Source organism: Salvia miltiorrhiza, chromosome 3 (assembly GCF_028751815.1).
Source record: "Salvia miltiorrhiza cultivar Shanhuang (shh) chromosome 3, IMPLAD_Smil_shh, whole genome shotgun sequence".
Classification (NCBI taxonomy): Eukaryota; Viridiplantae; Streptophyta; class Magnoliopsida; order Lamiales; family Lamiaceae; genus Salvia; species Salvia miltiorrhiza.
This window is the reverse complement of record NC_080389.1, coordinates 59,043,503-59,070,379: the sequence shown is the minus strand read 5'-3', so window position 1 is coordinate 59,070,379 and position 26,877 is coordinate 59,043,503. Positions and strand designations below refer to the sequence as shown.

Sequence of the window (26,877 nt, the reverse complement as noted above, 5' to 3'; positions counted from 1 at the left end):
ATCTTTGACTCAGTTAGATAATTAATTAAATGTTAAGCTAATAACTAGCAATTATTTGGTGGGTAACTACATCATATCAAAGAGACGTTTATCAAATAACCAACTCAAAACAATATAGAGATTTTCTACAATAATTAATGTGGCAAAGAAATCGGTATAGATTTTATGTTATCAAAATTGGACTTACAACCTCTTCTATTGCGATGTATTTATTGGAAAAGGATAGATTAATTTATTGCAGGCAGGTGCAACAGTTCCTTTGTGCTAACCACTTGATATTTATCTTCAGATGTTTCTTTTTTTGGATTTTTGATTCAATTAGTTGGATGAGAATAGACTAGTATAAAGTATATAATAGTGTACTTAATATTTAATTTTCTTGGTTCTTATTACTGTATAATCTGTTATTGTTTTGGGGCTCAGTAGATTAGCATAAATAAGATATAATCTATTTATCCCATTCTATTAGAGTATCAAAGCATACGAGAAATGCATTTATTGATTTTGCATATTCAACACTCAAAATGACTTGATCTTGGGTACACCCAGGTGTACCGTATATTCGGGTATGACCCGTATTCCGACTCAAATCGAGTAAATGACACTGTTTGGTTATACAAATGACACTGCTTGCAATTGACACTATTATGTTATACAAATGACACTGCGTATAAATGACACTATAACATTGTAAATGACATTGTGTATAATTGACACTATTCAGAAATATAAATGACACTTTCTGTAATTGACACTATAAGATTGACTTGTAAATGACACTATAATATTTTAAATAATACTTACTATAAGATTGAAAATGATACTATAACATTTTAAAATGTTATAGTGTCATTTATATAATTGCATGGTGTTAATTATAAGCAGTGTCATTTGTATATTGAATATTATCATTTACATAATTTGGATCAGGATGCGAGTTTAAATTAGTATGTGGATCGGAATTTGAGTACGGATCAACTCGGATGTATAGTACACTCGGATGGACAAGAGATTTTCTGACTCAAAATATACATACAGTTACAGTACAACTTTAGTTAAAAAATCATTCACTCTCACAAATCTCATATATTTGGACTATTCAAATCCCAAACTTAGTATATTAGTTATATTTGTGGCCCATAAGAATAGTTAAAAAAAACTTAATCTGACCTGTCAATCCCTTATAGCATGCTCTTCTAGAAAGCCAACCAAAAATCAAATCTTTATTTTATAAATTAACGATCCCTTTTTAACTTTTTAAAAATTGATGATCTAGAAGAAAGCCAAAAAGAACCCAAGAGCCATCAACCAATTTTCTTGATTATTTTTAGTCAAACAAACACCTATACTTTTCATGTTCCACAATCTTTGTCTCCCACAAAAACCCTTCTGCATATATAAACTCCACAAAGCCTCCCAACATCCTAAGTCATACACAGATTCCACCCACCAAGATAAAAGAAGACACAACTCAAAATGTTGGTTCAAGAATCATTCTTGGAGCACAAAGACATGCATGACACAACAGATGAATTAGATGAGACACTTTCTTTGTGTGATCTCCCATTGTATGGTGATCAAAGTGTTGAAGAGTGGGAGGAAGATCTCTCTGCTGAGTCACAAGGCTCAAGCTCCATGTCCTCCAACAACCACGACGACTACTTCGAGTTCTTCAGCCACGAGCTCACTCACTCCACCGCGTGTTTCCCACCGGAGAACATCATCTTCTGTGGGAAGATCATCCCTTACAAACAACCACCGGATGCATCGGACACCATCCCATTTAAAGAAGTCGACATCAAACAACCAACGGGCGTGAAGAAAAAGCACGGTTGGAGCTTGTTCGGGTGGAGGTTTGGCTCCAACAAGAGTTCAACCCAAACATCCAAGAAAAAGTACAACAACAGCAAGCAAGGAAAAGGGTATGATTTCCCACTGCATAAGATGCATGTATTGACATCCTCACCATCTGGGAAAGCAAGATGGTTCTTGTTCTTGACTGGGATTTCAAGATTTTCAAGTAAAATGGAGCTGAGGGATATCAAGAACAGGCAGAGCCGCCGTCACAGCCCCAGCCCACCACCATCTCCAACGTTGAGATTTCAAAACCACGACGAGAAGGTGGGTGGAGGGACGAGTAGAGGCTCATCAGGGTTGTGGGAGGTGGTCAGAGTACTGAGTTGTGCCGGAAACAACGATCCCAATGCCATGGTCATCGGGTCGATAGGCTGCAATCAGCAAGAGGGGAGATGATCCCTTCATTGAAATCATTAGCATATTTTTCTGCAATTTTAGTTTCATTGTTACAGAGGTTAATTAGATTAGACAACAGTTAGTGAAACAAAATGATTAGTGTAAAGCAAATTGCCTGGTTTTGATTGAACTGTGATGCCAATATTTTTACCGATATCTCAGAATCAGGTTTGATTGAGCACAGAAAATATATCATGAGCCATCAACTAGAACATCTCATTTCTTTGAGATAATGTTCTCACCAAAATTGAGTTCTACATGATCCAGAGTTTTTTCAACACTGAAAAATATTGATGCTGCAAAGCAAATTCCTCTCAATTTTATAAAACAAAAGCTATATCTCCAGATACATCGAACTCAACAAAAAGAATACAACAATGAGAAAAGAACAAGGCTATATTGAATTTGAATCGAGTGTTCTAGTTCCAAAATTGGGTCAATTACTTGAAAACCAAGCTTTGGTGGTCATCACTGAGCTACAAGGGCTCTCTTCCTCCGTTTACTATTCACAGTCCCATTTTGAGCAGGGTGATCTTCTGCATCAACATGAACATCAGCAGTTACTGGTTTTCTTTTGGGCTTTACAGCATTCTTCTTCGAAGTTTTCAGCTCTGGCAAACTGCGAAGAGAGTCGTTCAATAGGAAACAAACAAGAATATTATTTCGATAACAATTTCTCTTCAAATAGTTCAGAAATGTCATGTTTGTGGTTTAAAAACACGAACAATTCCCTTATTGAACACATGATGATTCACCAAGTAAATCTTTATGTCATCGCCATTAGTTAATCATACAGAGCAGATAGTGTTTGAGAAACTGTACCTTTTCTTGTCAAATTTATGCAACTTTCTTTCACAAGCCTTGTCCAGGACACTTCTGTAATATTGAGTAAACGGAGCATTGAGACTGGACTTTTCAAGCTGCATACATGTTTAGCCATGATACTCTATTAAATTATGTCCTAATACACATGAAGTATGAACAATTGGATTCAGAGACACAAACCTGAAGAAAAGAATCTGCTGATTGATGGTCAAGAGGGGAGAAAGGTGCATCTTCTCTCTTTTTCTGCACAAAGTCCACGTTCTGCTCCACCTGCAGTAAAAAATGTAAGAACTAATAACAATGGCTATTTTGTTAGATATAATATTTTTTCTTTAGATATAGTGGACTCTATTACAAACATGAACTTTTTGTCTAGACTCTCAAGATAATCATGTGAACAATGCAAATACCTGATCAATAAGACGCTTCACAATGCGACGCAAGCTTTCTACAGTTGTGATCTCAAGAATCCTTTTAAGGCGGATTAGTGGAATAGTAGCCAGGTCAGGGAAGGAAATATGGTAGCTCCACTGAGAAAAGTGAAATGCAAGCTGTTTGACAGCAGACTGAAAGCATTCGTCTTGAAAGCCTTTTGATTTTAGGTAATGTTTGGGCAACTGCAAATGTCACTTTACAATTACAAGGTACCAAGGTCCAAATATTGCATTAAATCGAGAAGAAAATGACAACAGATTTTCTGCCTGTGATAGAATAAACATGATCCTCACCTTCAAGACCGTCGCAATATTGAATGCATTTTGAGCTTTTCTTCCCTCCCTGACAACCTTATATTCCAAAATATCCAGCACTAATGAAGCAACTGGTATAAAAGATCCACTTGAACTGGAGAGACAATTCAACCACTCAATGGACTTGAGTCTCAGAGGTAAATATCTTGGACCAGGAAACATGTGAGCTACACCATTGATAAGTTGTATGGTCGTAAAGAACAAGGACTGAAGATCATAGTCACGTATATTTGCTGATAGGAACCTAACCCACAGATCAACGCAGCTAACATATTCCCAACTGCAAATCTTTCTAACAGCTTCCTGTCTCATAAGAAAAGGGCAATTCATTCCAATCAGTATCTGCTTTTTATTTTTATTTTCTAAAAAGAAGATACTAAAAAAAATCAAAGCAGACATCAAACCTTTTTCTTTGTTTGTATCGCCAAGCTAAATATCTTGGCACATTGACTTAAAGAAGCAACAGCCTTAACAGATGATTTTTGCACATCTAGACAACACAATTCAACTATGCAATCCCTCAAGAAGTGCATATGTTCTATGTCAGTGATCTCTGTTACTCTAGACCGAGAAAGAAATGATATGGAAGTTTTTGATAGGCAGGTATCAAAGTGATCTGAACCAAACATAGCAGCAACATCCCGTATGACAAGAAAGGAAGCTGATGATAAGACCCTTCCGCCTGTCGCCCACAGATGAACTGTTGCCTGTTTAATAAATTTGAAGTGTTGGAATCATATGATATAAACTTATCGTGAGGAAATGTTAATTTGAAAACTGGTTGTTTCGAACAAAAGGCCATCCTTTTTCACTAACTACTACAATCCTCTTTCACTTCCTCCTCGATAAAAAATAAGACGAAACATTTTATCAAAAGTATACCAATCCATTCATAGCAAGTTGCACCCTTTGTTTTGACAGTCAGTAATACAAAAAACTACAAAGATCCTTATCTCCACCCGAGGACAGGTGAGATTAATTTTAAAAACAAGAAGCAATCTAAAAACATTGCAAAACAAGAAAACTTCAAGTTACCTTAAGGAGTCTTTGAACCAGAGATGGAAAGGCAACAAAAAATATCAGAGAAGCTCGGATCCTCGTCATTGCAAAAGTTAGAATTTCTGAGTCTGTAACCTGATCCAACAGAAACAGCGTACTTCTCACAAAAGATTTGACAAGAGGTTTCATGTCTTTCCACTTTGAGTTTTTCTGTAGTTTTTGTACAGTCTCCTTTTTGCTGTTCAAAGATGATATCTGCAATATGCCTCGAAATACATCATCTGCATTAGAGAGTGTAAAAATGAGAATGTTGCAAAATGTTTCACTGCTGTCAATTCTATGGCCAACTGATTCAACTCCATAGTGACATGCTGCACGGTAGGCATTTAGCAGGCTAATGAACGCTAACTGGCTATTATCTTCTTTGACCATTCGACACCATGTAACGATGACTTGATTAGAAAGAAATTTTTCTTTATCTTTGGCCAGGTCATCTTCACCCCGCTCCTCTTGATCGCTTGAGTCACCTTCATCTGAACACTGATATTAAAAAAAAAAAAAGGAAAAAACTATTATCAGTTCTTGATCGCTTAAGTCGCCTACATCTGAACACTGATATAAAAGAAAAAATAGGAAAAAACTATTATCAGTGAGATTCTGGCACATGTGAAGGTAGAAATGGACTAAGAAGCCAATCTACAATATCCTACATTGTTGCCTCAATGCTGAAACCCAGTAGTATATAATTAACCAATTTCAACACCATCTTCATAAACTTATGTATATCAAATGGTCAGTAAGGCAAGGCTCTGTATCTATATTCTCACTATTATGATGTTTTTTCGTATACAATGGAAGAATGAAAAGTTCATTTTAGTTGGGATAACTGAAACTTCTGATTAAAAGACAAATAAGATATAGAGTTGAGCATTAGTGTGAAAAACTATTCACAACACAAAACGTAAGAAATATTGAATCGAGGCAAGTATGATACTTGGTTTCATAACATTTCCTTATATAAGTCAAGCAACACGACCTAAACAAGAAAAAAAACAATAAAAGAAAGGAAAGGAAAGGAAAGGAAGCAAAAAAAAAAAAATAGTAAATATCTTACTGAATCTTCATTTTGAATTGTCTCAGCACTGCTATTGAAGCTTTCTAAGAAGTAATTGAATCCTGGATCCTGTAATTTTTTCAAAGGAAGATACCTTAGAGATATTTACTCATAAACTTGTGAAAGATCAAGAGCTTAAGGGTAAAAAAATTAGCACTGAGAGGACATTCAACTCAAACAGGAGATAGAAATTAAACCAATCCTATCCACAATATGCAAGATAGCATGAGTGAGATGAAAACAAAAATGTACACGAGAAGGGGAAGCAAAGCTATCAATAACAGTTTATGGCCAGTTTAGTAGTAAGCAAATAAGTCCTGCCACTTGCAGATAAGCACACACACAACCAAACAATTCACCATAATATGAAGCTAGGCAAAGCAAAAGGCATAAGGAAATCAAAGATAATGAAGAGTTGCCTACTTGCTTATAAGTATAATAATCATATTCACTACAAGTGAGAAAGTCAAACTCCAATTATCAGAATATAGAAGACAAAAAAAATACCATATAAATAGAGCAACTGAACTTAAGTCTCATTATATTTTACAAGCTACTGACGATTTTCTTTTCCCCTTTTATTCTATTAGTTTTTGGTTAAGAGCATGAAAACAATCTTCTGAAATTTTTTTACGAAAGAAGCACGTGAAAGATAATTTATAGTTGTTCAAAGTTCAAACCACAATCAAATGGATAGCCAAACTCTAGTGAGACCCTCAAAGATGATTTTATTACCACTTTACCAGAAGGCATGTTAAAGCTATTCTTGCTAATATATACCAGTACAAGCATGATGACACATGCAAGGTTAAGTATTAATAGACTTCATAGTTCTCTCTTTTATGTTTAGTTGCATTATCCTAGTGCAACTGTGCAAGACACTTATTTCCATGAAGCAATTGCTAAACAAAAAGAATCTAAAGGTGAAATTACCTTCTTTCTCAGCCTATCCAATTTCTTCTTTAGAGCACCAAGATCAGATTGAATTTTATTATTCTGAGCTGAATAGACGGTAGTGATTTTATCTGCATATAAAATAATCATTTATTACGATGCTAGTCCATTAAATAGTAATTTAAAGAAGTTGAAAGATCTTTAAGAGAGAGAAGGAAGAAGAAACGTAGCAAAACAACGTAACCTTCTAGTGTTTTCCCAGTTTCACTCTCCACAGCATAGGCGCAGCTTGGATCCTAGATATAGAATACACAATCATTGGCCTGGCGTTCATATAAAATTATGTGGAGTGATTAAAAACAACTGGAATCCAATCTAGAACCTCCGAAAGATAACCATCACTGTCTGATGCAAGTGCAATCTCATCTGTTCCATTTTCAGTGAATGCTGCATCAAGAGAAGTAATTACAGTGCTCTCGGGTTCACTGCTCCTGAGAAAATATTGAAAATATGCTTGAGTACACACCACAGCCTTCATCAACACACAAAACGTAGCTTAATCAAACAGACTCTCCAACAAGGAGTTAAAAACTAAAGCATGAAGTAGGTGAATCAAATTCACCTAGTTACCTTCCATTAAAAGTGCCTGCAGGGTTCTCCGCTGTCTCCTTGATATCATCATGTTGCCCGTCTTCTGCAGCAAACATAAATTGCACATATCAGGAGAGTTAAAGGTAAGAAATCACAAATATATATATTGGGCTACCGTGAGAACACATCTTAGAATAAGAAATAAGAGCAATTTTCAATGTATGAATTTTATGTAGAACATTATGAATTTGATGTATAAAGGTATGGATTGTGAAATGAAAATTTTTGCTACCTTTGGGATTCGAACTCAGGACCAATAATCCATCCAATAGGGTTACGAATCAACCGTAGATCTTGATGATCTAAGAGCTGAAAATGATTCTTATTTTATATCTTAAGAAGTGTACTTATTTTAGCCCTCCTATATATATATATATATATATATATATAGATATATATATAGGGTTTGGTTCAAGTGTAAACTCTATCTTATGGTGAAAACTAGATCCTATGAACAAACACATAAAATACGTGAACAATAGATAGTCAAATCGTAAACAATTAAATGTTCACGTGTATACAAGATTCAACCATCTTTGTTCATGTATTTTATGTATTACAATTGTTCACGACTTGATTATCTCTTGTTCACGTATTTTATGTATTTGTTTATAGGATCTAGTTTTCACCGTAAGATAGAGTTTACACTTGATCCTTCCACTATATATATATATATATATATATATATAAAGTTGTTATCTTTTAGCTGTGAACTCTTTACAACAGAGCCACCAAATTTCAAGATACATGCACCACCAAATTTCAAGATACATGCACCAGAACTATCTACACAAAAACTTATAAACGGGTTACACGGATTACTAACTTGGAGCTTTCCTCTTGAATAAAGCTTTCGTTTTTCGCCGCTGCTTTAGCACAGACTGAAGATGCTTCTTCGCAAATTTTCGCGCCTTCTTTCCTAGTTTACCCATGAAATTCTCACTCCTTGATTATGCAATTCTGCAATAAATTGTGATTTGCAGCTGTCAGATTGAGCCCTTACGCAATCTATCTATTACATATATAAAGCTGGATAGTTGGAAGAAATCGCAATTTTGCCACTTTCCCGCCAAGAACCTAAACATTTTGCTACTGGTGTATGTCTTCTCAACACTTGCTGAGAAAATTTTACCCTTACTGAAAAGTTGATAACGTCGTACTGGTAACAGCAAAAACGAGCATTTGCAATTTCAAAATCAATTTGAAATTTAATAACTACCCTTTGGAACTAAAATATTAAACTTGGTTGTCTATAAATAACTTAGTTAAGAGCAGAGAGAGAAGGCCATACTCGGAGGCGGAGGCGTGTCGGCGATGGATGGAGATGCGCAGACGGAGAGAGGTGGCTGCGTAAAGGCGGCAGGAACTGAAGGAGAGTCTTTCGCCGGAAAAGGAAGAGGAAAGAGAAGGGGAAGGGGGAGCGAGAGGAGAAACAAAAGCTTGGGCCTTGCCTAATTTAAAAGATGCCCTAAATAAAAGTATTGGGCCTCTCATTTTCACAACCAAAATATATTAAAATTGAGCCAGAAATAGATGCTAACGTGGTTTTTCCCCGAAGTGATGATAACGCGGTCGCTGGAGGTGCTGACATGGAATGACCGCCATAATTATAAGTGGTGATTAAAGATCTATCTATTCGTCATTACTCCAATCGACTTTAACGCCCTCTTACCACAAACAATATTGTAGGGGTGGGTTTATCTTAGACTAATTCTATCTCCAATCAGAGACATAAACTAGAGAGTGGAGAGAATTAATATAGATTAGCAGGGAATGTCAGCGAGAATTAATATAATGGGATGAATTCTATGGCCTTTTTTCTTTTTTAAAGGTTTTTGTTGTTTTACGCAGTGGATAGGGAAGGGTACCTCTTTTAATTTTATTTCATCTTTTGTCAAAAAAAATTATAGAAATTAAAATATTGACATGTATATGACACTTAAATAATAATAGGCAACATAGACGTCAAATCAATTTTAATTTAACCGGAATTGTTTGTTATGGGAAAAATAAAAAAAAAACACTAAATTTGTGTATTTAGATTCACAAAATAAAGTTCGCGCGTATTTACATGCTAATAACCCTTATAAATAGAAACTTTGTGTCTTCATAATAATATATTCCTGTAGATTTATCAAAAACGCAATTGTGATCATTTGCAATTCGTTGAAGTCGTTGCTCCTCCATCACCAATCTCTGCAAATCAAACAGTAATAAATAAAGCATGCAATGCATCGCCACAAAACGGTCAAAATTGAAGTGAGCCTGCTGAAATTGATTTTATTTATTAAGTTTAATCCTCTAAAATAAATGTTATACGACAAATTCAAATGATAGCTCCAAACTCTATAATTTGTCCTAGCGCATATTGCATCCTGAAAAATACAATAAGTTTTTTTCATCTTTAGTTAACATATAATAAAAATAAAGATAAAAATGATATTTTCTTATTTTTTATCTATTATTTTTAAATAAAAATTTTACAATCAAAGTAAAAGCACTTAAGTGGAAGGTTACACATATTGCTCTAATCACGTATACTTAAGGTTACACATATTGCTCTAATGACGTACGAATTCTCATCCAAATAAAGTTGATAGTAGTGTTACCGGGTATTAATTGCAGTAACCCAACCCATTTGATTTCGAATTAGTTCCGTTGTACTTGAGATATTTTTTAAATTTAATTGGGTTAATTGGACTGATTTTTTTTTTTTCTTTTTTTTGAAAATTTCAGCCTTAATTGTAAGCCTCATGTCATGTTAGTCCACTTGACCATACATTTTCAAGAAAAATAGATAAATTTGTATGTACAACTTTTCTTGATAAACCATATTCTCATCACACAGTATAGGTTTTTACATGACATTTGATATCATTTTAGATCCGAAATGAGTGTAATTACATCCTCAGCTTACATAATTATAAATAATTAACTATGTCAAATATAAGAATTAGACATACGATTGTCTTTGTTAAATTTTCGTATCACAATGGCTATTTTCGATTTGAGCCAACCAAATTCGTCTTTTCAAGATTCATTTTGAAATGATCTTTTATGAATATTTTAAGTCTAATATTCACAATTACATCAAATAGAGCGATATGACACATGCCAATTAAATTTGTTACTACAATTTTTCAAATTTGAATGTATTATAATTCGCGTCTCGTAATATTTTATATTCGAATCTATAAATAACTGTGTAGTATGACGTGTTCAAAATTTATTTATCATTAATTAATAACTTAATTTAAAATCGCAATAATGAACAATAACGGTAACATGCTTAATTTTTTTTAAGTAATTGTGCATTTCGATTAAATATGAGTTTATGATGGTCAATATAATGCATGGGAAAAAAAAAAAAACAATCATGCATAAAGTTCAAACTACGTCTTTGTTAAAAAAGAGATAAAAATAACATTAAACTGCATAGCATTCCTTTATCTGAATAAAGTGATTAAAATACAATACAGTAATTATACATCATATAATATATCTAGCATTTATATATTCATTGCATTATTAAAATGCAGATTTTATTGAGATGAAAAAGAGAAGGACGGAGAAAACCTAAAAAAATCATTGAAAGCACAAAACGCAAGTTAAAGGTCAAGTCTCATTAAACCCTTCTTAATAAAAATTTAATGGAAAAAACATTAAGAAGTAAAAAGAGTGTTTATCTGTTTTAAAACATAAAGCAACAAAACCTAAAGAAACTGAGGTGAAGACGTTTTCTGAGCTTCGGACTAGCCATCGCCCCGAACCAATAATGCTCCTAACATAGATGAGAACAAGCGTAGTGATGAAATGCACGGCCACACGCGCAACCAACCCCGACAACATGCAACAACTCAATACCACCAAATGATCAACGAGAAAACACGAAAGTCGAACAAGCCGCACCCAAAAAAGTGCGAGGCCAAGGAACAAACAAGCCATGCGCGATTTTTTTTAAAGATGATTAATAATGATTCTCCATTTCATGGATCAATATATTTTGCATATTAATTCTTAATTTCCACATGTGAATATATAATTAGAAATGCAAAATAGTTAACCACTTTCAGTATTTATACATCACGAAATATTTTTGTAGGGGTATAAATCACGAAATATTAATCTTAATATTGCAATTTTGGTCCCGAATCTGTATGCCACGGTAGGCTTTTCATCTTGGTTCCCTAAAATTATGCATTTTCTTTTGATATGTCATCTAAATATATGTATTATTTTTTGACAATATCTCATATATAATTGATAATGTTATCATCTTTAACTTATACTTATTTATCCATAATTAAATTAACAATACTTTTAATGTGGGATCATATCACTACTATCAATACACTCAATAATGTTTGTCACGTCCCAATTCCCGAAGGAAGACATGAATGCCGAGATGTGACTAGGGACGTTAGATTTAAGAAGCGGGAAAGAAAGTGAAATAATAATACTCCATCCGTCCCCTAAATATAACTTCTAGGAGGGAGAGACACGAGGTTAAAGACAAAGTTGTTGAGTGTATTGAAAGTGGTGAAAATGTGTAATAATTAGTATTAAAAGTAAAGAAAAAGTGTTATTATCAATATTGTGAGTGGTCCCCTCAAAACAAAAAAATATTGTGAGTGGTGAAGATGTGAAAAAAAAATGGAGTATTATTAATGATGGGGTAGTATCCTAAAATGAATAGGAAGTTATTTGTGGATGACCCAAAAAGAAAATATAAGAAGTTATTTGAGGGGGCTGAGATCGTAATAATTGCTATAAGAAAATCCATAGACATTTTTCACTCAAATAATAGGAAGGAGTGATTGGTAGTGCACAAGGTACAGACAAAGAATAACTCATGTTATGATGTTAATACTCTGAAGCATAAAGAATAACTCATGTTAATACTATGAGGAGTACATGACTAAATCGAAACACACCATAAAGAGAGGGATTTTAAGAATGTGCAGATATGAGATTGCATATTCGAAAATAGCTTAAATATTTGATATATGTTACTTATACCAATAAGATATATTTTATTTTCTAATGACCACGTGAAATAAACTCCAAAATTAAGCGTGTTTGGTTTGGAGCAATTCTATGAAGGGTGATCTCATGTGAAGTTCGTATTTGATCTATAGGAACAACGGTTAAATTTGGAACCGGATCGTTAAAATTTTTTTTTATAAATATCGTGCCAGAAAATTCCTTATATAATTTTAAGGGATACATTTTTTTTTTCAAGATCAAATATCGGAGCTGTTTTGAGCCCTAAAACCCCAAAAATAAAATCACAACTTGATAATATATATACTTTGTGATTTTTGTGTTTTTTGATTTTTATTGCTTGGTGATGGGAGCTATAAAGAGTAGATTTATTTATTTGCATGGGGAACAATAATTATTTTATAGTATTTGATTTTTTTCTCTGACATGGGACTTTACGAAAGTATAATTTTTTACAAATCCCATATTTTAAAAAATGACGTCATATACAATTACCCAAGTTACTGAATTTTTTGTGCAACTCAAAAAATAAAAAATAAAACACATGTTGACGACGTCGTGCTTGATCCAACACATTTGGGTACAAAATATCCCACCACGGAGCATAATAGTGAATAAATAAAAAATTGAGCATCAATATATAATTTATTAATGATATATAGAGACATATATTGATGATAACTAGACTAGGTGAGGGCGAAAAAATTGAATATTTGTGTAAGTATGATTAGTAAAAGCAGTGATGTAAATTATGTCCCCTATGAAAGCAATCATCAATTAATCCCATTTAAACCCAACTTTCCATCCATAAACCTACTCATTAAATTCCCCCATCCCCCCACACACACTACTCCATCACTTAATTTATGCTCCATATATGTGAATAGGACAACTAGGATTCGAGTAATAATTATTTCGTTACATAAAAAAATTAATTTTTGTATATTTTATATTGCACATATTAGTATAAATTTGAAAAAAAGGGACAAATATTAGCCAACGGCTTATAAGTTGGATCCATTACTAGTTTTTCTTGCATATATATGTCCTTTTGCATAGTCCGTAATTATTCCTTAATTATCCAGATAATAATTGTTGATTTTATCGTTGCATTTTAAAATATATTTAAGGCAATGTTTTAAGGTACCAATTGTACACATAACATTCATTTTTGTTTTTAAAATGTATGCCACGTTTTTCTTTCTTAGAAAGCGACTTGCCATGCAGCATTTATAATTAATTAAATAGTAAGGAGGTATAGTATGGAAACATGGGTACAATGTAGATCATTCACATATTTTAATAAAATACTTGTAATAAGTATACTATTATAACGTGCGACTGACTTGCAAATTTTATTAAATTATGCGAGCGATTCGCACGCACAGTCAAATTGTATTAAATTATACGACCAAAGCATTAAAATTTAATAAAATTTGGTCACATAATTTAATAAAATTTGCAAGTCAATCACATTGTGCGAATGTACCTATATGATAAAAGAATTTGTGTTGATTAAATTGAATTCTAGCAAGTCTTTTCTTGAGCTAAAGTTTTAGTTGAATATACTACCAAGTCTAAAGATGTATGCAACTTTTTTTCCCTTACGAAGTCGAGCTTTAAATGTTACTACTAGCAATAAACATATCCATATTGTGTTATGATTGCTGCTAGGGATGTCAATCGGGCCAACCCACTCGGTTTCGGGCCAATCCATTCGGTTTCGGGTTATTTTCGGTTCGGGCTAGTCGGTTTTTTTATTTTTCGGGCTAAAATTTTTCGACCCTAACTCTAACCCACTCGGTTTCGGGCTAGCCCGTTCGGGCCCACAAATTTACGATTTTTTTATATGTATAATTTTTTATATGGATAATCATATTATTGTAATAAAAATATGTCGTGCTTTTTAAATCAAAACATTTCGCCTTATTTTAAATACAAAAATTAGTGTTATTTTAATGTAAATTTACATAATATCTAATTTTAACTTTGTTTCCAATAAAAATTGTATATAGATATAACATAAATTACTATCTTTCTTTGACTTTTATATTATAAATATTTATTATTGATCGTTAGAAAAAATCAAAACATATTATACAAGCATCAAAATGTTATTATCAAATTAAAAAGTAAAGTATTAAAGTTTAGAAATCAATTATTAAGAAAGTGTTCGGTTAATCGGGCCAACCCACTCGGTTTTCGGGCCAACCCTATCGGGCTCGGGCTATTTTCGGTTCGGGTCATTCGGGCTAAAAATATTTCGGGCTAAAAATTTTCAGCCCTAACCCACCTTTTTTATCGGTCTATTCGGGTCGACCCGTCGGTTTCGGGTTTTTTTGACATCTCTAATTGCTGCATTAAGCAAAAATAATTGTAATTCAAAAAATAATATTAAAGTAAGTACCGAATTTTTCTATTTAATTTCCCATTGAAATACGTCTTTGTTTAGACCATACCAACCAATAAATATACTCGGAAACAATCCCCACAATCTTTATCGTGAAACTTAGATATAATTATAATGGCACCCACAAATTTATTTCCTTCCTTATCTCTCCTTTTATTTTTTTAATTTCTCTCATAAATTGCTCGTAATTTGCCATGTGCCACTGAAAAAAAAAAATCATTTGCACCCATCTTCTATCGAGTGGACATCGCACCATAAAAATCACATGAGGAAAATTTATGTGCAAACTTTCATAAAATGTGGATCAATCACACATTCTAATAAGATATAAGTTTTTTTATATTGTTCTATGAAAATATTTAAATATAGGAGTGGATTATATTATGTGGACGTCTTTTTATGGGAGTTTGTGAAATTATACATAAAAATATTTACATTCAAACTTTTCAATTGTAACTATAAAATGCACATGCATATAAAAATAAGGGATGGAATTTAAAGTACCCACTTTGGTTAGTTATCTTACAAAATTACCCACCCATATAAGATGTCTTATAAAACTACCCACTTTGTAATTGATGGTGATAGGCTTGCATCGTTTTCCGTAAAAGTTCTTACACTTTTCTTACACAAGTACACTTGTGTAAGAAAATGTGTAAGAGAGGTAGTTAAATATGACTCTAAATCTGAGGAAATGACATTATTTGCTAACTTAAGTCATTATTTGTAACCCTAAAATGCCTTAAGTTCGAAAAAATAAGGACATGTTTTCATGTTATTAAACATCTATAAGAAAGTTGAAAAAAAATTAAATGAAACGTATTATGAAACAAGTTTTTTTTGAAGCTAATACAATAATTACCCGGCAGTTAATCGTAGCCGTTAGAAGTAGCCGGCTGGAAATGGATCCCAGCGGCTACTTGGACCGGCTAGTATTAACAGGCGGGTAAATACTTAATTAGCTTTAAAAAAATTCTAGTTTCATAATATTGTTGATTTTAAATTTTTAAACAGCCATAATTTGTATAATTATTATAAACTTAAAGGGTGATTGGACAATTCACGGGCATAATGCAGCTTTATAGGGTGACAATCTCTTTGCAGTAAATTCACGAGAAGGAGATTCACAAAATAAACTCAATAAGTCTAAATTTATATAGTTTATTTGATTGAATATGAATTAATATTGTAACACATAAAATAATAGCAACTAGTCGATAACAAAACTACAAAATCACATATTATGAATCAATGAATCATTATACACCTTACAACCCAGTACCCGCCAGAAATATGTATCCGGCTGACGTAGCCGTGGGTAAGAAACTACTCACGGCTACAGAGGACGGCTACTAAGTACTGGCGGGTAAGTTGTTAAATGTCTTTAAAATAATTTTTCATATCATTTTATATAATATTCGTATTTTTTACCCTTAATTTACTATTATTTCTTCTATTTATACACGAAAACCTAATTTTTTTTAATTATAAGCTTAAAGGGTGATTGGACAATTCATACGGCTACAATGCAGCTTTATAGGGTCTATTTCTTCTTTGCAGTAAATTCACGAGAAGGAGATTGACAAAATCAACTCAATAAGTCTAAATTTATTTAGTTTATTTGATTGGAATATGAATTAATATTGTAACACATAAAATAATAGCAAATGATGGATAAAAAAATTAAAAAATCATATATTATGAATCACTGAAACATAATACACCATGCCACCAAGTACCCGCCAGAAAAATCGTAGCCGTCTTCCTTAGCCGTGGGTAAGAAACTACTCACGGCTAAATCGTACGACTACACTTTTGTGGCGGGTAAGTTATTAAATGTGTTTAAAATAATTTTTCATATCATTTTATATAATATTCGTATTTTTTACCCTTAATTTACTACTATTTCTTCTATTTATACACGAAAACCTTTATTTTTTTAATTTATAAGCTTAAAGGGTGATTGGACAATTCATACGGCTATACAGATAGGCGAGAATCGCGGAAGCTTTATTGGGGGATGTACACGGCTGTATCTCAAATTCACAAGGCAATTGAAGGGTTGTTTGACCAAGAAGGTTTGAATTGGGGCCATTTACATGTATAACAATTACAACTTTTAACCTAGCCGCATTCCAATTTGAATTCACGGCATCTGTTTATTTTTTGAGAGAGAGTGAGAGAGAGAGGCAGCCGAGAAAGAGAGATAGAGGAGAAAGAGCATCTGGTCCATTTTTGAGAGAGAGGAGAGCATTCACGTCTTGCATACACCGAAGGTAAATTGGAATGAATATTTTTTTTTTGCTTTGTTTTTCTTGTTTGTCCCATGTTTGAATGAGAATCAATTTTTTTGAACTTGAAGGAGGGCTTGCACGATTTTTTCAACTTGAAGGCATATACCATGGCTTCTTCTTCAAACGAAGTAAGTATCCTATTTCGTTGATTTTATTTAAATTCTTGAATAAGGATGTTATTTTCCACAACAAGTTGAAGCATGTTATTTTCGTGAATTATTTTGGTGACATTGTTTAATTCGAATTACTTGTGTTTAATTATGTTCGTGAATTGGGTAGTCATTTTGGTTGAATTAGTTATGTTATTTGTGAATTACTTAGTATATAATTTGATTTAGTTTAATTTTAAAATCATTTCAATAATTTAAATAAAATACACAACCAAAGAATTGAATTGGGTAGTGCATAAATTGAAACTAACGAGAAGATCCTCTACATGTACATAATTATTTTCGTGAATTAATAATAATAATAATAATTCTATTTGGTTGAATTACTTATGTTATTTTCTTGAATTACTTAGTATATAATTTGATTTAGTTTAATTTTATAATCATTTCAATAAATAAATTAATTCAATAATTTAAATCTGACTGCCAACCTAAGAATTGAATTCGTGTATGGTATGATATAGAATAAGTATTTATTTGAATAATAACATTTTTTCATGTTTTTCATAATGTTTAAAATTTATTACATTTTTTCATGTTTTTCACGTTTATGTTATTATTAAATTTTGTGTTATTTTTAGTTGGTGTTTCTTAATTAATTATATTTTGGCTTTTTAATTGATATATTTTTGGTATTGAATAGATGGGTTATCGGAGGCCCGAAACAATAAATCGCCCCGGGACGCAGATCAGTTCTTACTACAAGACCAGTTATTTGTCCCTTGTACCCGAGCAACTGAGGGAAATTGGGGGCGACGCACTGGAGACCACGTTCAGGCAGGGTTGCTTTGGACATTTGTTGGATTGGGATCCGGGCAACAGGTGCAACATGGCATTGCACCATATTGTCTCTCGTTCTTTGCTGGATTGTGACGATGTGATGTGGTTCTACATCAACGGCAGGAAGGTTTGCCTTGATCACGCCGCATTCGCTCTTGTGACCGGATTGCCATTTGGGCCACATCGTTTCGATCCAACAGCAACCCACAATTTGAAGAATTGTGTAGCCTACACACGAGTTTGTGGCGGGCAGCGCTTGTCAGTTCAGGAGTTGGCAAACATTTTTTTCGAGAGGTGGACGGAGATTGTCGACCCCGACGGCTCGATAGCACTGCGTGTGGCCCACCTGTTGGTGCTACACGCATTTGTTTTGGGCGTGGATTTGCCACGACCCGTGGAGATCTGGACGTGGGCTTTGGTGGAGGACTTGTCGGAGTTCTCCACATTTCCTTGGGGTGCAGCGGCATATAATCGCTTGAACTACAGGATGAGGAAGATGTCGAAAGAATGGAAGTACCACTTCTATGGGCCTTCTTGGGCTCTATATACTTGGGGTCTTGAGGTTGTTCCCGGCTTGGGCAGAGCCGTCGCTATACATAATGCCGGGATATTACCTAGATTCAAGAGGTGGACCTTCAGGAGTAAAATCAAGGAAGATTTGCAGCCCCTATTTGAGTCACCGGTAATAATTTAAGTGTTTATTATGACATTATATTTGATGTTATGAATATTAATCATCATGTACATATATTTTTTATTGTAGGAGAACGGGCTTTATGAGTTGCAGCCCGAACAGCAGGAGGCGACGACGCACTGGTGGCTATCGGTCGCGAATGACGGAGATGTCCAGTTTCCAGGTCCGGGCGTCTTCGGCCAGAGGCATCCTCGAGCGGACATGAGTGGTGGGGACCGCTCTGAGGCATCTATTCAGAGGGCACCCCGACGTCGCAGTTCAAGGCGCGAAGATCGGGGAAAGCGGCAGAGACCACAGGTGGTTTCGTCCTCGTCGAGCAGTGGCCAGCGGGATCAGAGTGGCGGCGACGATCGCCCCGTGACTTCCGGGCGGAGGTCACAGAGTCAAAGGAGGCCCAGATACGGGGGAGAGAGCAGTGCTGCTCATGGGCCTTCTGGTTTGAGCGAGCAGGAGTGGCAGCGCATGGAACAGATGGTGCGCGAGAGTGAGGGCCGGGTGGCGAGGCGTGTGGAGGAGGGCCTATTCACGAGGCTGAAGAATTGGGCCGAGGAGACCTTTGGGTGTATGCGTTGCCGATGCTCGCATAGCACCGATGTACGTCAGCCCATGCCTGCTCCAAGACCTCAATCGGACAGGCGACGTGAGCCCGAGCCCGAGGCCGAGCCCGAGACCGAGCCCGAGCACGAGGATGCGCCATCGCAGCAGAGGTCTCCTGCTAGGGACGCGGGTCACTCCGGCAGTGATGATTATCAAACCCCACCGGGCCCGCATACTGGTTTTGGTGTGCCCACGACTTTTGGGGCTGGCCTACAGTTGACCCCATATCTGGGGCCACGCTACTCGTACACTGAGCAGCCCTCGAGCTCAGCACACCCATTCGAGCCGCCTCGTTCTTCGCTGCCGATTCTGGCCGAGGCTGGATATTCTCAGGAAGAGATGGAGCGTTTATGGCAGCAGTTTAGTGGGGTAAAAGCTCAGTATTTGTTTTAAATTTTACTTCTAATTGAAATTACGTGTCATTTATGGACTGTTTATATGTTTAACTTGTGTTGTTTTAATGTAAATATAGGGAGCTTCTGCTTCTGGGGCAACACCTGCCATTCCCCTCAGTGTTTGTCCACCACCACCAGAGGATGCGCAACTGCGCCGAAGCTACCGTGAGCGGCAGCCTTCGGCTGCGCTGAGATCCCCATACGTTCACAGCAACGAGCCGAAACCCGTCGACAACAAGTATATTCAGGGATTTACTCGTATGGCGGAGCGTCTCCGTGGTGGGAACTACAGGAAGTTGGTGGTGACAGAGAGTGGGCACCCGATCAAGAGGCAGTTTTGGGTGACTCTCATGAACAGGACTAAAGAGCTCGAGCCCGAGGTATCTAATATTTTTGATGCACTTGTTACATGTTGTACCCTCAGTGTTTACTTAATATTAACATTAAAGTATGTGCAGCATGTAGATGCGTACATGATGACGCTGAGGCATAGGCTGGTGAGCGGTACAGACCTGCTTCAGGACATCGATGACAGGAGCCATATCATATTGGATGCGGAATTCTTCGTAAGCATTAACATATTTTGCGTTTATAATAAAGTATTATTTGAAATAATGTTTTTCTTCTTTGCAGACTTATTTGGATAGAGAATACAATGAGCTTATGGCGAATGCGCGCCGTATGTTTAGCTCTCCTTCAGAGCAGCGTTTTATAAACTCTGAGGCAATTGTGATGGGGTGGCAGCCGCACGCCAACCGTATGTATTCAGTGTATGGCAGGGGTACCTCATCGAGTCAGGGAGATTGGATGGATGCCATTGCGGTACACAATTACACCTACATCATAAATAACTTTGACTGTTGATCAATAATGATTGTTGATCAATTATTTCTTCATGTACAGGTCATTGTTCCTGTGTTTGTCCTTCAGCGTTTCGTTATCTGTAGCATTGATATGCTCACGGGTAAATGCCGCGTCTTTGATCCGAACTTGTATCGGATCCTGGCACAGGAACGCCACGACATGCTGCGCGCTCTTGCTCCTTTGGGCCTCCTTTTCTACCGGGTGCTTGAGGTGTCCCTTTGGTTCGAGCGGACACGCATTGTGGAGAACCCGAGACAGAATCTCGAATGGCGTCAGCTCCAGATCGAGTATGCCGATCCTGCCGAGCAGTTCTCACAGGCTGACCGATGGAGCTCTGGTGTTTTCGCGTGCATGGCTGTAGAGCGTTTGATCGCAGACTCGCCGAGCCTGTCATGGGGCAATGACCATGTTCAGGAGTATAGGCACAAGATAGGCAGTGCCATCTTTGAGTTCTGCACGACCCCCAATACACTTTGATAGTGTATTTTCATCCTTATGACTATTTTGTTTAACAACATTTTTATATTACATTCTAGTATCATTTTATCTATATTTACTGCCATGATGACTTGTGATGCATATAAAACTGTAAGATAAGATGAAAAAACTAATTAGCCGCCACAAAAGTGCAGCCGTGTGGATTAGCCGTGGCAATCTTCATTACCCACGGCTACATCTTTAAAAACTAATTAGTGGCGGCTAAGTCGTTTTTCAAACTTAAATGACATGTTTAATGCATAATCACATAATCTCAAACTCTGTAATGGTATATTCTAAAATTATTAGTACAAGTTGTTGGTTTTCCCAAATTCTCATTCATAATTTCAACTCATAATTGTAGTGACATGTAAATGGTGATCATTGTTAAGTAAGTCTGATTTGTCGTTTGAATTTGTCAAATATTACAGTTGAATATATTTATCAACGTCAAACAAACCAAAATAGAACAATTAGCCGCCACAAAAGTGTAGCCGTGTGGATTAGCCGTTCTAATGTAACTACCCACGGCTACACATTTTTTAGGCACATTTTGTGGCGGCTTTTTAATCATTTTAGTTCCTAGTTCATTATAAATTGTTTAACTCAAACTTAATTTATCGAATTTCTTCAAATTACAACGTTATGATTTAATCCATCAATCCGGTCAACTTATGATATTTTTATCAAAATTATATAGTAATTCATTTCTATTTCTAATGTAATAATAATAATTATTTAATATTTAAAAGAAAAGAACAATGAAATTGAAATAATATCATAATAATTAGAATAATATAATAAACTAGGGAACTCTAAATGAACTTAAATAAAACAGAAAAATAAATACGACTACGCATCGGTGGCCGTACCCTTGCACGATCGACGTGTGTGACCAGACCCGCCACATAGACCACACGTTTTGGGTGCTCGTTTCTTGCTACTAGTTGATGCCTCCGCTGTTGATGTGTTTTGAGTCGGTCTTTCACCTGCGGATCGAACTCGAGTTTCCTTTGGACGACCAGCTTGTCGCCGAGAGAGATTTGGTAAAATAAGCTGAGATGCAATTCGGAAAGGAATATTCCAATTCTCTATGGGAGGCAAGTGGTTAACGTCACCAGAGTATGTGTCAACTAGTGAACTGTTCCAGTAGTAAGAGTGCACGTAATCCTCCACTGACTCGTTCGCCTCACTGCAAAACAAACGATTATACTTTTTGTTATTTAATAATGGTCATGAATAGAAATGACATACGTAATGGCTGCAATCGCATGAGAACACGGCATCTGGTCCTCGTTGAATTCGTTGCATTCACAGCTCTGCTTTTGAAGGTCAACCATATAATGGCGACCACTAGCACGAACCCTGTATTTTCTCTCGGTGGTCCTCTTGGCTGTGTAACGACGACTTTTTACAAGTTCTGCACTGAGCTTCTGTTTTGCCTCCGGAGTCAGATTTTCATCGCTCTCTTGTGCGGCCGCAAGCCTGTCGTTGAACCACTGCTCGACAACTAATCTGACTGCCTCCAACATCGAGCAGATTGGAAGACGCCTGGCCCACAGCAAACGTGCATTAAAACTCTCGGCGGCATTGGATGTAAGGAAACTGTAACGGGACACAGGACATTGTGATCGTGCCCACTTCTCCGCGCCTACGCGCAACAACTTCTCGTACGCCTTTGGCTTCAGAGCAGCCATGGCTGACATTGCACGCGTGTAATCTGATTGCTCGTAGGCGTATGCAGCCTGGCGGAAAAGCTCAGCAACACCGGGCCCGTAACCCTTCATCTTGTTCAACAAGTGGTAGTAGCAAATACCGTGAGTAGCATTTGGAAACTCGCTCTTCACAGCATTAGCGATGGAGACATGCGCATCAGATACAATAAGTAAGTTATCGGGCTCGCCGCAAGCACCTCTCAGATGTGACATAAACCACTTCCACGACTCATCATTCTCGATCGGACCGACACCGATCGCCAAGGGAAAAACTGCCTCGTTTCCGTCTTTTGTCACGGCGACAAACAAAATGCCACTATTTTTGCCCTTCAGGTGTGTGCCGTCAACCACAATCACTGGTCGAAGGTGAAAGTAGAAAGGTGAGATGGAAGCCCACAGAGCAACAAACAAATGTTTGAACCGGCAGTCTACATCTACGTCCAAATCATATACGGTGCCAGGATTCGCTTCCTTCAGGGCATACAGATATCTTGGGAGCAGGAGGAACGAATCATCAACTCGACCGTATATCATATCCATCCCGAGATTTCTTGCACGCAGCGCGACATCATATTTGATTTTGATGCCGAAATCGCGTACTAACTCAGCCATGATGGATTTCGGCTTAATGACCTCTCCATCATCGCGTATTCTGTTTGCCACAAACGCTGCCACCACCTTCGAGTGCGCCTTGATTTTTTTAGCTGTGCGCAAGTCCCCTTCGCATGAATGCTCTTTCAACTTATGCACTCTCCACATCCCTCGGCCGTGAACAGACGCACGAAGATCGAAATTGCAGTTGTCAGAGTGCTTGCACGAGAAATAGACTCGTCCCGGATCTGAGCGGACAACTTTTGTCTCAGTGCTTCGCTTCATGTTCCACAAACCAACAGCAATGATCAGGTCGTCTTTGCTGTTGTAAAAAGAATTCTTCTGCAGATCATCAACTCTAGAAGGGTCACTCTCGCGAGCAACCAGCGAAGCCGAGGCGTCCACTGGAATCAAGGGAACTAACCAATTAGTTAGATCACCGGTCTCGGCTGTCGGTTGTCGGATCCAACCTGCTCGCTCGGTCTCCGTGAAATCAATTAGATCGTCGTCTAATAAATCCTCAGAGGCATCAGAAGCAGTGCCCACCTCCAGCGCAGGGTCAAATTCTTCGTCATCAGAATCATCATCGTCTCCTGATGCAACCGAGCCTTCAGCTTCGTGCTCAGGTTCATCATCTGTCCGCACATCGTTCAATCTCCCACATACTTCATTAAGCCTTTCGGTTTGATTCCATGCAGATTCGTCTAGCGGTTGTCCATCCCAATTAAAATATTGTCGTGGAGGCGAGCTCTGGACACCATGAAACGACGTATGATGATAATACGGCGTCTCATACTGACTGCATTGTGCTTCATCTACGTGTCCCGAAGGTTCAGCAAAATTAAAAGTAGGGATGTAGGCTTCTTCTACAATCGGACCGTTGTAGTGCTCAACGTACACCATGGGATAGTCGGCAGTTGCCAACAAGGCTTCCACGTCATCGTCTGTGGCCAAGCCACATTTCATCTCCCTACCAAATAGATTGGTCGCCAAATAATACAATTGGTAGCTCGAGCTCAACGAATGCGTCCTCATAATATTGTTGACGCTGCACATCAGGCTCTCAATAGTTTCGTTGACGAGGGGAAGGACCTCTGTATCCCCACCAACATAGTGTATACCATCGACGAGTCCGTTGTATCTCACATATATGTATCTAACGAATTCCATCTATAAAAACACATAAAATGTAGTATTAAAATATGCATAAACACTTTAAAAATTCTCATAAATATAACATAAAACATTCAAACTATTAATTACACAAACAATATATGAGAAAATCACCTCTTCAAGTAGAATTTGAACACCAATTGCACCAACTATCGCACAAACCACTTCTCAAATCTTTGAGGGTTTCAAATTCTCAATTTTTTAACTGAATGCTCTTTCTACGAGTATTTGGATTTATGTTTTCTCATTCACAAGTGTAGCAATTATAGACTAATATTAGATTCCTTTGTACAAATTCACGTGAAATGTATTGTTCATTCATTCAGTACACTTCAATCTATTATTCAATGTGCAATCAAATGCATGCAGAAAGTGAGCATTAAAGCCTCATTACAATCCAAATTTGTGCAGTCACCTTATCTCTTATTTCATGTGGACATGTACTTTTTTGACTAAAACATTAACAAATAAATAGAAATAACAAGGTAAAAAATTTTACAACCATATGTATTACTTCAAAATGATTTTTTGCTCCCAAAAAAACTTTTAGCCGCCACAAAATCGTAGCCGGATTCACTACCCGTGTGTGAAAAATTTCACACGGCTAGTACGACCGGATTTGCATTTCTGGCGGCTAATTGTTTTTTTAGAGCTCAAATATTTTTTTGGTTACATTTCATGAGTTTCAAGTGTTTTATTCAAAAATAGCCTATTATTTTATGTGTTTACTGTATTATTTTGTGTTCAATCAAATCATGCATACAGTGAGTATTATTACCCCACTATAATCCAATTTTTTGCAGATTCAGTATCTCTCATATTTGACATCAATGTATACTTCTTGTAATATAAAAAAATAAAATTTAAAATTAAAATAAAAACTCTAAATTAAGGTATTCGTGTTATAATATAATATTACTAAGAGGGCTCAAAAATTCACTATTATGTATATTATGCAACAACAAAATATTATGAAACAAATGGATTAATTAGCCGCCGGAAGTTCATAGCCGCTGACCAGTAGCCGTGTATATTTTGGAACACCGGCTACTGTTCACGGCTATGAATTTCCGGCGGCTAATTGTTTTTTTAGAGCTAAAATATTTTTGTGTTTACATTTCAGGAGTTTCAAGTGTTTTCTTTAAAAATAGCCTATTATTTTATGTGTTTACTGTATTATTTTGTGTTCAATCAAATCATGCATAAAGTGAGTATTTTTACCCCACTATAATCCAATTTTTGGCAGATTCAGTATCTCTCATATTTGACATCAATGTATACTTCTTGTAATATAAAAAAAATAAAATTAAAAATTTAAATAAAAACTCTAAATTAAGGTATTCGTGTTATAATATAATATTACTAAGAGGGCTCAAAAATTCACTATTATGTATATTATGCAACAAAAAAATATTATGAAACAAATGGAGTAATTAGCCGCCGGAAGTTCATAGCCGCTGACCAGTAGCCGTGTATAATTTGGACCGCCGGCTACTGTTCACGGCTATGAATTTCCGGCGGCTAATTGTTTCATTGGTTTCTAAATATTTTTTTGTTGCATAATACACATAATAGTGAAATTTTTAGTCCTCTTACTAATGTTTTTATAATGCAAACGTAAGCTAATTTTTTTATAAATTTTCAAACATACAGTATACATTAGAATGTGAAAGTGACGTGAGTTGGGCAATTATTGTCTCTTCATCACATTTTAAACTTGTGAAATTGACGTGAGTTAGACATTTTACAAAAACCGAAGCATGTCAGGTCTGATTTTCCAAAAAACCAAGCATGTCGGCTTTGACTTTTTGGACTTTGGCTTGGGTGGGTACTTTTATAAGACAAGTTATAAAAGTGGGTACTTTCGCCTATTCACAGTAAAAATAATTACATTCAAATTTCTCAATAGTACGATACTCGTATAACGTAAATTTAAATAGAAAATAGAGTTAGTTTAATATTTTGCCATCGTTATGAAAAAAAGTGTGTTAATAGGCAAAAATGCCCATTTTTTTAAGTTTTTTTTTGTAAAAATACCCTAAGTTATCATACAAAGCATTCTATGCCCAAATTATGTAAAGTACTTATTTTACCCTTTAATGTTGATGAGTGTGCTTGGTTTTTTGTGAAAGTCTTACACATTTGACCGATTTGACAACTATCAGTCATAAAAATCAACGATTTGACAGCTATCAGTCAAGAGTACATATAATCGTGGGCGGCTAGAT

General features: G+C 36.0%; 3 protein-coding genes across 3 annotated transcripts; 1 reads left to right on the top strand and 2 right to left on the bottom strand.

Annotated features, from left to right (window-relative positions):
- Positions 1-2,448: 2,448 nt before the first annotated feature.
- LOC131014862 (protein REBELOTE) lies at positions 2,449-8,980 on the bottom strand. Its single transcript, XM_057942989.1, has 14 exons — positions 8,777-8,980; positions 8,312-8,445; positions 7,465-7,528; positions 7,217-7,325; positions 7,079-7,130; positions 6,874-6,965; positions 5,941-6,009; positions 4,863-5,366; positions 4,232-4,534; positions 3,807-4,130; positions 3,489-3,695; positions 3,259-3,348; positions 3,076-3,173; positions 2,449-2,872 (listed from the first exon to the last, which is right to left on the bottom strand). Exons 2-14 carry the CDS (start codon positions 8,415-8,417, stop codon positions 2,722-2,724), a joined length of 2,169 nt encoding a protein of 722 aa, XP_057798972.1. The 5' UTR covers positions 8,418-8,445; positions 8,777-8,980; the 3' UTR covers positions 2,449-2,721.
- Positions 8,981-16,802: 7,822 nt separating this feature from the next.
- Positions 16,803-21,241, top strand: LOC131014861 (uncharacterized). The gene is made up of 8 exons (XM_057942988.1): positions 16,803-17,175; positions 17,262-17,321; positions 18,007-18,825; positions 18,907-19,803; positions 19,907-20,209; positions 20,288-20,395; positions 20,463-20,651; positions 20,733-21,241. The coding sequence occupies exons 2-8, from the start codon at positions 17,301-17,303 to the stop codon at positions 21,168-21,170; spliced, it is 2,775 nt and encodes a 924-aa protein (XP_057798971.1). The 5' UTR covers positions 16,803-17,175; positions 17,262-17,300; the 3' UTR covers positions 21,171-21,241.
- A 740-nt stretch (positions 21,242-21,981) lies between these two features.
- LOC131014860 (uncharacterized) lies at positions 21,982-24,650 on the bottom strand. The gene is made up of 2 exons (XM_057942987.1): positions 22,425-24,650; positions 21,982-22,362 (listed from the first exon to the last, which is right to left on the bottom strand). Exons 1-2 carry the CDS (start codon positions 24,644-24,646, stop codon positions 22,023-22,025), a joined length of 2,562 nt encoding a protein of 853 aa, XP_057798970.1. The 5' UTR covers positions 24,647-24,650; the 3' UTR covers positions 21,982-22,022.
- Positions 24,651-26,877: the final 2,227 nt, after the last annotated feature.

Excerpts from the sequence above, each read along its gene's own strand:
- LOC131014861 (XM_057942988.1), top strand. The coding sequence starts at position 17,301 with ATGGCTTCTTCTTCAAACGAA. Across the intron at positions 17,322-18,006 it reads TGGCTTCTTCTTCAAACGAA|ATGGGTTATCGGAGGCCCGA; the intron begins GTAAGTATCCTA and ends GGTATTGAATAG. Across the intron at positions 18,826-18,906 it reads AGCCCCTATTTGAGTCACCG|GAGAACGGGCTTTATGAGTT; the intron begins GTAATAATTTAA and ends TTTTTATTGTAG.
- LOC131014862 (XM_057942989.1), bottom strand. The coding sequence starts at position 8,417 with ATGGGTAAACTAGGAAAGAAGGCGCGAAAATTTGCGAAGAAGCATCTT. Across the intron at positions 7,326-7,464 it reads GCAGGCACTTTTAATGGAAG|GAGCAGTGAACCCGAGAGCA; the intron begins GTAACTAGGTGA and ends ATATTTTCTCAG. Across the intron at positions 3,349-3,488 it reads TGAAGCGTCTTATTGATCAG|GTGGAGCAGAACGTGGACTT; the intron begins GTATTTGCATTG and ends TTTTTACTGCAG.
- LOC131014860 (XM_057942987.1), bottom strand. The coding sequence starts at position 24,646 with ATGGAATTCGTTAGATACATATATGTGAGATACAACGGACTCGTCGAT. Across the intron at positions 22,363-22,424 it reads CATGCGATTGCAGCCATTAC|TGAGGCGAACGAGTCAGTGG; the intron begins GTATGTCATTTC and ends TTTGTTTTGCAG.